The following is a 10,786-nucleotide window of genomic DNA, read 5'->3' as shown; positions in this document are numbered from 1 at the left end:
CCCTACCAACCAAGCCGGAGTGAGGACGCACACTCCCCGCGCCCGCCGCTGCTGTTGTTGTTGTTGTTGTTGCTGAACCGTGAGGAAGAGCTGCGGGGAGGTATTGGGAGGTCCTAAACTTCCTAACGGTGCCATACAATCACATTCTGGTGCAACGAAGAGTCAGAATTAATGGAAACGAGTCCTTAACTGACATAGACTAAGAATAACTAGCAAGATGTCCTATAGTTGTCTTACATGAGATGCGGTGAACCTGGGTGCGACATTTAATGGGGGAAATGGGGGGAGGTCGGGTCTACAGAGTGTTGTTTACAGAAAATGGGACTAGGGAATGGGGGATTGGGGATAGTTGGGAAGTATTGAGGAAATAGGGGAATATTTACAAGCGGATATGGATGGATGCAAATCCCATATCCGCAACAATATATATATATATATATATATATATATATATATATATATATATATATATATATATATATATATATATATATATATATATATATATATATATATATATATATATATATATATATATATATATATATATATATATATATATATATATATATATATATATATATATATATATATATGTATGTATATATATATATACATATGTATGTATATATATATATATATATATATATATATATATATATATATATATATAATATTATATATATATATAATATTATATATATATATAATATTATATATATATATAATATTATATATATATATAATATTATATATATATATAATATTATATATATATATAATATTATATATATATATATATATATATATATATATATATATATATATGTATATATATATATATATATATGTATGTATATATATATAGATATATGTATGTATATATGTATATATATATATATATATATGTATGTATATATATATATATATGTATGTATATATATATATATATGTATGTATATATATATATATATGTATGTATATATATATATATATATGTATGTATATATATGCAGGCTCCCGTGTACGTGTGTGTGTGTGTGTGTGTGTGTGTGTGTGTGTGTGTGTGTGTGTGTGTGTGTGTGTGTGTGGATGTATATGATGTGAAACTGTGGATAATATATTCGGGCAGTACACGCTCCTCCCGCGCGCTGATTAAAAATGCAGTTCGTTCTTTATCCACTGCAGCTTATAAAAGCACCGGTTGAAGGAGGACGGGTTTATTTGCAATTGTCTTGGCTACAAGTTAGTGAGAATGACTTAGATTGCCTTATATATACAACACTGCCTTAAAATGACTGTGAATGCTTGCTTATTAGTGTCTTGTTCTTTCATGTAGATGTTGCTGCATTCAAATGAATTAATGCTCACTATCCGAGTTGGTTGTGGACTTCAGTTGATTTTCACTTCATTTTAATTCACTTGAATTCTACGCTTGGAGCAATGGACAAGCTGCTACGACTGGAGACCTTCTGTGGGGATCCTCAGGCAACGAACGCCGCTGGCCAATGGGGACATTGGTATAGCTCCCTCCAGAACTACATCGCTGTCGTACATGACCTCACCATGGAGCAAAAGCTCTCGGTATTGACCTGCCACATGAGCGACATCGTTTATGACTACATCTGACATTGTAAAATGTACGAAACGGCTGTGGAGACGTTGAGGGACATTTTCGTCAAACCAAGAAGCGCACTCTATGGCCGCCATATGCTCGCGAGTCGATGCCAGGATCCGTCGCAGAGTCTAGAACATTATGTACAGGAGTTGAGACGACTCGGGAAAGATTGCCTGATGGAACCGCATACGGTCGTGGAGTCCACCACGATCTAATGTGAGATGCCTTCGTGGCAGGTATTGTCTCGCCTGCTATCAGACTAAGGTTGCTCGAGCAGGCTACTCTGACTCTTCAACAAGCGTTCGATCAGGCTTGAGTATTGCAACTGGCGCAAACTCGGGCAGAGGCATACGGAAGGCCCTACCTAATTGCGGGGGCTGTGGCCGAGGTTCGGCCGGAGCCGTCGCTCCCGTTCACTTTTCGAATTTGCTTCCGCCCAGCTGGCTGAGGCCGCGGCCTGCACTTCTTCTTCTTCTTCTTCTTCAAAGAATACCAAATGTTACTTCTGCGGCAATAAACGTCACCCTCGGGCGTCTTGTCCGGCCAAAGATGCCGTGTGTCATAATTGCGGAAAAAGGTCACTTAGCGAAGGTATTGCACGCGATCAAGACACAGCGCATGACTCTCGCTGGAACAAACACTTCGAGCTTGGTGCGCACCGGAGACCTGGGAATATCATGCAGTCTGCAAAGCGCCATGCTGCCGGTGCTCATTGAGGGAATCCCCGCCGAAGCGTTGGTGGACACCGGAAGTAGTTCAAGCTTCATCAGTCAAGCATTGGTGCGCCACTATGGTTGGCCCATGGGACAAGTTACCCGTCACATCTATCTGGCTTCATTGGGGCTGTGGGTTCGCACCAAGGGCTTGTGTACACTTAACCTGGTGGTTTATAATGTGTCATATTCCGACGTCAAACTCGCGATCATGGCTGATTTATGTGCGGACGTGCTACTCAGGCATGATTTCCTGCACCGACATGGGCATCTAGAAATGCATTTTGGTCAAGGACAAAATACACTGTCGGTGTGCGGCCTGGCAGAAATGGCCATAGAGCCGCCCGCCCTTTTCCCTATCTTAATGGCCGACAGCAAACCCCAAACTGTGAAGTCCTGATGGTATACCCATGACAATACTCAATACATTGCGGACGAGATGAAGCGCTTGCTATGGGATGGTATTATAGAGCCAAGTAGGTCTTCGTGGAGAGCCCAGGTGCCCGTCGTGCACACAGACAACCACAGAAAATGATTGGTCGTCGATTAAAGTCAAACGATAAACCGATTCACACAATTAGATTTGTATCCCCTACCAAAGATGGACGATCTGGTCAGAGAGATGGATAAGTACCGCATCTTCAGTACCTCGGACCTAAAATCCACGTATCATCAAATACCTTTAAGGGAATCAGATAGGCCTTATACGGGGTTCCAATCCGGACAATGGCTGTATCAATTCCGTCGCATACCGTTTGGGGTTACGAACGGAGTGAGTTGCTTTCAACGCGTGATCGATAACATCTAGGCTAAAGAGCAGTCACAAGACATCTTTGTGTATGTGGACAACATGATTTGTGTATGTGAACACCAACGATTTGCTGAAATACGCTGGAGGGACATGACGCTAACTTGAAAAAATTCCTGGACGTGGCGTGGCGGTACAATCTGACCTTCAATGAGGATAAATGTCACTATGCTACCAAAACAATAGACCTCCTCGGGTACACGGTGACCGGGGGTGAGATAAAACGTGACGCCGAGCACCTCCGGCCCCTGCACGAGATGGTGGCTCTGTGTGATCGGGTGTCTTTGAGGCGTGCCTTAGGGATTTTCGCATATTATTGCCGGTGGGTACAAAATTACTCGGAGAAGATAAGGCCTTTGGTGGACTGCAAGGCCTTTCCTCTGACGCAAGCTTCCGAGGACGCCTTTCAACATCTGAAGGAAAATATCGTGGGGGCGTGCGTGACTTCCATCGATGACACCATACCATTTCTCTTCGAGACAGATGCCTCCGACTGCGCAATCACAGCCACTTTCACGCAGCGGGGTAGGCCAGTCGCTTTTTTTTCATGCACTCTGTCCTCGAGTGAACGCAGACACTCGACAATTGAGAAAGAAGCATACGCGGTCGTCGAATCAGTCAGACGGTCGCGCCATTTGCTTCTGGGCAGGAAATTTGATCTCATCACTGATCAGCAGTCGGTCACTTTCATGTGTGGCCGTAAGCACCCCCAGCACATAAAGAATGATAAAATTTCATGATGGAGGGTGGAGCTGGCTGACTATTGCTATGGCATTGTCTATCGGCCCGGACGTAAAAATGTAGCCGCTGACGCCTTATCCAGACCGGTTTGTGCAGAGAGAGGCCGTGGAGATGAGATTGCGTATGCGGTCATTAGGACTGCAATAATGGCCTCAGGTTTTGCCTGAACCTTTGCATGTGATTCATACTTTACGATGCACCGCTACTAATCAGATTCCCCACAAATGCATGTTTTGCTTCCAGCGTCGCAGCACAAGCGATCAATCTCTGCCGGGGTGGTTGGCTCAGTCTGGACTTGCGTTTTTAAAGCATTCGGTTCGACAAAGCAAGTACGAGCCAGCCGTTGATCTCGTTCACAGAGTTGAGGCGAATCCCGAGTACGCGCCCATAGGGATGCAAGACAGACGTTTAGTGACTGTGTCAATCCATCATTTAGCTCCATGTGGAGAGAGCTCGGGGGATGAAGGGCCGAGCAATGATGGGGCATCGCAGACCCGACTGCCGAAAACGGGGGCCCGTCCGAGACGCTCATATCCCCTGCGCAGGCACGATCGGCTCCGGTCACGGACCGGGCCGTGCCGGGTCCGGCGCTACCTGATGGAGATGCAACTCCTGGGCCATTGGGGAACTCTGATGAGGGGGCTTCGGATTCGCCTTGCTCGACGGCCTCCGAGCGCGGGCCTATTAGCTACCGGACTCGTGCCGGGCGTGTGTGACAAACCACAGTGCCTGGGGGTATAAGGGAATCCCTTCACCTGGGATATGCTAACTAGAAGCCGTAGGAATGGTTTTATATTTCATACCTTTATATCTATAGATAAGCGTGCTGGCTGAAACTTAACTGGTGCATGAAATGATGTGAAACTATGGATAATATCTTCGGGCAGTACTCACTCCTCCTGCGCGCTGATTAAAGATGCAGTTCATTCTTTATCCACCACAGCTTATAAAATCACTGGTTGAAGGAGGACGGGTTTACTTCTTGGCTACAAGTTGGTGAGAATGACTATTAGATTGCCTTATATATCTGACACTGCCTTGAAGTGACTGTGAATGCATGCTTATTAGTGTCTTGTTCTTTCCTAGAGATGTTGCTGCATTCAAGTGAATTAAACCTCACTATCCGAGATTGTTGTGGACTTCAGTTGATTTTCACTTCAGTATATATGTATGTGTATATATGTGCACATATGTGTGTGTGTGTGTCTGTATATGTGTGTGTGTGTGTGTATGCGTGTGTGTGTGTGTGTGTGTGTGTGTGTGTGTGTGTGTGTGTGTGTGTGTGTGTGTGTGTGTGTGTGTGTGTGTATGTGGATGTAAATATGAGAGAGACAGAATTGTGAGGAACAGAAATGAAAAAACGAAATGTGTGTGTGTGTGACCCACTCTCCCCCGTGTGTGTGATCCACTCACCCCCGTGTGTGACCCACTCTCCCCCGTGTGCGTGATGTGGGAGGGAGAGGATTTGAGCTCTTAAGATCACATTTTACATGAGACGTTGTAACATTTCAAACTGTATTTCCCATGTGCACGCACATGCATTCATATGCTATCAGAAGTAAATACTTTGTGTAGATTACATTATTTGTGGATCTGATAAATTGACAGTAACCATTTTGTGAAACTGAATGTGTAGGTGCATCATCTAACTCAATATGTCGAAATGTCACACACGTCCATGCCCGTGGGATTCCCATGGGTGACCCCACGAACACTTTCTGCCTTACTGCCTGCCTCGGTACATTCTTATTACAACTCAAGCAAAGGAAACTGACTGTTTCGTTTGGAGCGATTATACACCGCCCAAAGAAAAAATTTCACCGAGAAACCGAGCGAATTCACTGAGCGAACTTCATCGAATTTCACTGGGTTTCAGAAAATTATTATTTGAGAGATATTTCTTCGTTTTTATTTTATTAGTTATTAGCTCAACTATTATTATGATTTATTAGTTATTAGTTTCGTTAGTTATCGAGTTAGTTATTAAATTTAGTTTTGTTTATTAGCTTTTTTGCTATTTTGATGCTTTTTCACTGATGATTTGATGCTTTTCACTGCTGTTTTCATGCTATTTTGTTTATAAAAATCTCATTTCAAAAACAATATAAAAAATACATTTCAAAAAATGTCTCACAATGATGACATATAGAAGAAACAAGAACCACCTTTGGAGGCCATTTTTCCCTTCAGAGCAGGGGTTGGCCTTTTTCGGGCACCATGGTCCCCTGTTTTGTAGCAATGTTTTACAGCCGGATGCCCTTCCTGCCACCAACCCTGTTGGTCACCTCTTGCGACACACAGGGAATTACCAGTGAACTGGTACTCAATTTGCTGACATCGGAAGGATGACGGGCTAGTCAACCCCCTGGCATTAATTCAGCAATCAACTGGGATTCGAACCCAGGATCCAGGATGCCAAGCCGGCACCCTAACCACTAAGAGGACGGGCTGAGTCAACCCCCCTGGCATTAATTCAGCAATCAACTGGGATTCGAACCCAGGATCCTTAGGATGCCAAGCCGGCACCCTAACCGCTAAGCCAACACCAGGCTTTGCAATGATGACATATAAATCACCGAAAAGGTTTAAACAACCACATAATATTACAGTGATGTTTAACTCTGAGTGAGAATAATTCTAAATTTTAAAAACTTTCATCTGATATTTGGGATTTTTATGAACAAACTATTGCTGCACGGACGTGTATGCATACTAACATTATGTGAAGTAAATAGATTGTGTAGATCACATCATTTGTGGATCTGATGAATTGGCAGTCACCATTTTGTGAAACTGAATGTGCAGGTGCAGCATCAAACTCAAGATGTCCAAATGTCACACACGTCCACGCCCGTGGGATTCCCACGGGTGACGCCACTAGTATTGATTGATTCTGTATAATCAAATTCAGAACTGAAAGTTATCGAAAAAGTGCCTGATAATATCAGACTGTTGAATGCCACATATGTCAGAATGTTGTATGTTGGTACGACTGCTCTTTTACTTTGAGGCATATGTGGCTCAGCTATGATTGTGTTATTGTCATTCGTTGTTTTTTACTTTTTAAATCATTCATAAATCAGCATTGTGACTGTGATGTTTTCATATTATAACAATGAACGAACCATGAAGCATGAATGAACATCATGTCATTGAATGTTTTCCACTCTTTGGAGAACTTCGATTTTGTTGGTCTTGCTTTTCCATCTTGACTAAAGATGCAAAACTCGACCTAACCTCCCGGAAGCTGTTTGATATTTACCTAGAGGATAATTATTGGTATCAATGCATCAATTGATTCAGGTACTCCATGTTTAAGATTTGAATTTAAGCCTGTCTCGTCAAAATTCGAGTCTCAACTGATTCAACACTTTATATGATTCATAAATTACAACCATAATATTACAATTGCTCGATGACGTTTTCTTGCAGAAATTTCAAGAACGTGTGAAGCACTTCATTATCACCTCCACCACCAAAGTTGGACGGAGGTTGTGTTTTCACTCGTCTCTCTGTCTGTCTGTGAGCAGAATATCTCAAAAAGTTATGGATGGATTCGGACAAAACTTGCAAAACACTTTGGGTATGCGACAATGACGAATTGATTTGATTTCGGTAAAGATCCGGATCCGCTAATTTTTTTAAGTGATTTGTGACCTTTGAGTGGCAGAGCTAAAAACAATATATTGCACAATATCTCAAAAAGTTATGGACGGATTCGTACGAAACTTTGTAGACAGCTTGGGTGTACGACAAGGATTAAATTATTTGATTTGGGTAAAGATCTGTATCTGGATACGATAATTTTTTGAGTGATTTTTCACCTTTGAGAAATGGGGCCAAAACGATATACAGCACGATAATTCAAAAAGTTGTGGACAGATTATGACAACTTGGTGGATGAACTGGGTAATTGACAAGAACAAGTTGTTTCGTTTTGGGTTAAGATCTGGATGCAGATCCGGCCTAACAGTGGGAACAAAACATAAACTGTACAGCCTTGCATGCTCAAATTGCATGCTCAAAACCACACATGCTCAAATTGGCTATATTTTGAACAAAATGTTCGTATAATCCGAGATCATTTTAAAAAATTTTATTTCATTTCATGAAAGATGGAATTAGAAAGAATCAAATAGAAACGGCACCACCAAAAAGGATTCGTTGATGTCCAACGAGCATAGGCTTACATCAAGTTTCTTTGTGAAACAAAAGAATTGCCATTCCAAAGGTTTTAAATGTATCTTCCAACATTTTTAATGAGGAACGCGGAAAGAAAGAAAGCATGATTAATAAAGTAAGGTTTGTGTTCTGCAAGCAACGATCATGCACATTTTTTCAACAGGTACACAATTTATTTACTTCGAAACAGATTATTGTGAATCAGGATAATGATGCCAGGTGATGATTTTTATTCCAAAAAATTCGAATATTTGTGAACAACGTGAGGCTCCGGCGGATCTCTGCAGTTCGCATCCCATAAATAATTGGATTGGCAAGCGGCTGAACCAAATAGAACAAGGAATCACTTACATGTTGTAAAGACCGTGGGAAATAGGTCGTGGATGACATACGCACTGAAATCATAGCAAAAACCAACGAAATGATAAAGAGCAAAAGTACAAAGCAATGAGTGACACACGTGTGGATGGCTTTCTTGCTCCCTTCTGAGTGTGATCCACGATGAAGATGCAGGCATCCATACAAGATGAAGGAGTAAGTTACAATGACCACAATGATGACAGTGACAGTTGTAAGACAAGTGTATACAATTCCATACAAACTGTTAATGGTGACATCTTCACATGACAGATTAGCCACAGCCATGTTAATACACGCTACCTTGTGAATCTGTGGATATTTGCAAAACGTTCGTCCAATCAACAACACAAGGTAAATACCGGCGAGCACAAATGACCAGCAAACAGTGAGGAAGATAGCTCTGTGAGCTCGGCTGTTGGTGAGCAGGACATTGTAACGAAAAGGATGACAAACTGCCAGGTAGCGGTCGATGGCCATTATGCTCAGTATATAAGATTGCATCGCTCCAGTGAATGAAATAAAGAAGACTTGAATAAAACATGCAGGTTTTGTAATCATGTTATTTCCACTGATGCTGTACATCAGTCGAGGCATTATCGTTGTACAACTTCCAATGTCCATCAACAATAAATGAGCAAGGAAGATGTAGACAGGTTTGTGGAGCTGCTTTTTACGGAGAATGTGTAGGATGAGAATGAGGTTCATCGTGATCGTGACGAGGAAGATGAGGAAGAAAGCACCAAGAGCCCATGGTCTCATACTCTCCGGTTCGTGGAAGATCGAAGTGAGGAGGAACACATCGGGTGGCAGTGAATGATTCCCTTCAAACATCATGGTCTCCTTCTATCCTCTACTGACTGATGAAGGGAACAAATGCCACAAATTGAAAAATCATGAATAAAATGGTCCAGCTTTCATGCCATTCCGATTTAGAAGTTTTTTTTGGAGGTTTCAACTTTACATTGAATGTTCCTTCTTTCAGTACATTGTTTTTTCTGGACATTAAACAATTGTATTTTCCCAACACTATAAAATATTGATTACAAAAGCAAATATTGATTCTGACATATGACATTATGCTTACCTCGAATAGTGTTCTCTAATATTGCACTGGTTATCATTTGAACATTTATATAGGTAGTGGATCAAGGCTTATAATGCAATACCGACAGGAAATGCCACAAGAGAGCATCGTTGTAATGATTATTCCCTAACGTAACTTTAAAATTGTCGATCAACAGGGTCATTAATAATGTCCGAAGGGGCATTAAATAAGGTAAACTTTCCATCTTTTTAACCTGCAGAAAACTCCAAAATATATTTGGTTTCAATGCCCTTCAAATTTAACCCTTTTTAGCTCACCTGAAACAAAAATTGTGCAGGGTAGGTATTTGCATTGCGCGGTGTCCGTCAGTCAGATAGTGAGTCAGTCAGACTGTGTGTAAAAACTTGGAACTTATTCTCCGAAATTACACACACGATTTCAATGAAACTTTACCACAACATTCCTCACTTGTGGTGTACCAAAGTTTGCCCACGGCATTAAAAAATCGGTGTCTAAAGTGTTTTACCGTGGGTCAAAGTGGGTTCAGGTTTGATCCCCCCCCCCCCCCCCAAAAAAATAGGTATGTGCTTTCTTCTTTGAAACTACACACACAATTTCAATAAAACATGACCACAACCTTCATCACCTGTGATGTATTTAAGTTTGTTTACTGCATTAAAAATCACTCATTTATGCATTCATGCCTGTTTGTTTCTTGCGAAATTGAAGATTCTGTCTGTCTGTTTGCCTGTCTGTATGTCAAACACCCTGAAACTTTTTTTTTCTTCTTTTTTTTGTATACAGAGTCGAGGCTCGTGAAAGAGCTAACATTTATCAAACAAACAAATCAAACAAACAAGCAAACAAAGTATATAAAAAGGGGAGCGGTCGACAAGATGGGGAGAGAAGGGGAGGAAGCACACAAACACAACATTTGAGGGCAGGGACATCGGGAGATGTGTGGGAGGCAGAGGGCCTGGGGGGAGGCAGGATAGGTATAAAACGCAAGGACACCAAGGACTTCCAGGAAAGAAGACAAAAGTCACCTCAAAAAAGTGGATTTGGGGTGAAATTAGCGGGGGTAGAAAAGATCAAGGTCTTGGATTGGGAAAGATAAAAGATGGTGGTGAACAGCCGTTTTAAAGACCTGGAGGGAGGAGTGGGATTGAAGAGAGTGAGGGAGTTTGTTCCAGCTTAACCACCTTGTGGAGGTTGTGACAAGCTGCAAGCCTAATGCTATTGAAGCAAATAGGTCAAAAGTTCAAGTTGACAAATCGTCAACTTTCATTTGATTCACTTGATACAGTGCCTTCAGAAAG

The 10,786-nt window shown here is 41.7% G+C and overlaps 1 protein-coding gene across 1 annotated transcript; it reads right to left on the bottom strand.

The window, feature by feature from the left end:
- Nucleotides 1-8,263: 8,263 nt before the first annotated feature.
- Nucleotides 8,264-9,256, bottom strand: LOC137433406 (olfactory receptor 52Z1P-like). The gene has a single exon (XM_068125738.1). It carries the CDS (start codon nucleotides 9,254-9,256, stop codon nucleotides 8,264-8,266), a length of 993 nt encoding a protein of 330 aa, XP_067981839.1.
- Nucleotides 9,257-10,786: the final 1,530 nt, after the last annotated feature.

The sequence above is a fragment of the Myxine glutinosa genome, chromosome 10, assembly GCF_964187855.1.
Source record: "Myxine glutinosa chromosome 10, kmMyxGlut1.1, whole genome shotgun sequence".
In the NCBI taxonomy this organism is placed as follows: Eukaryota; Metazoa; Chordata; class Myxini; order Myxiniformes; family Myxinidae; genus Myxine; species Myxine glutinosa.
Note: the sequence above shows the minus strand (reverse complement) of the source record. Positions and strands in the feature narration are given on the sequence as shown.

Excerpts from the sequence above, each read along its gene's own strand:
- LOC137433406 (XM_068125738.1), bottom strand. The coding sequence starts at position 9,256 with ATGATGTTTGAAGGGAATCATTCACTGCCACCCGATGTGTTCCTCCTC.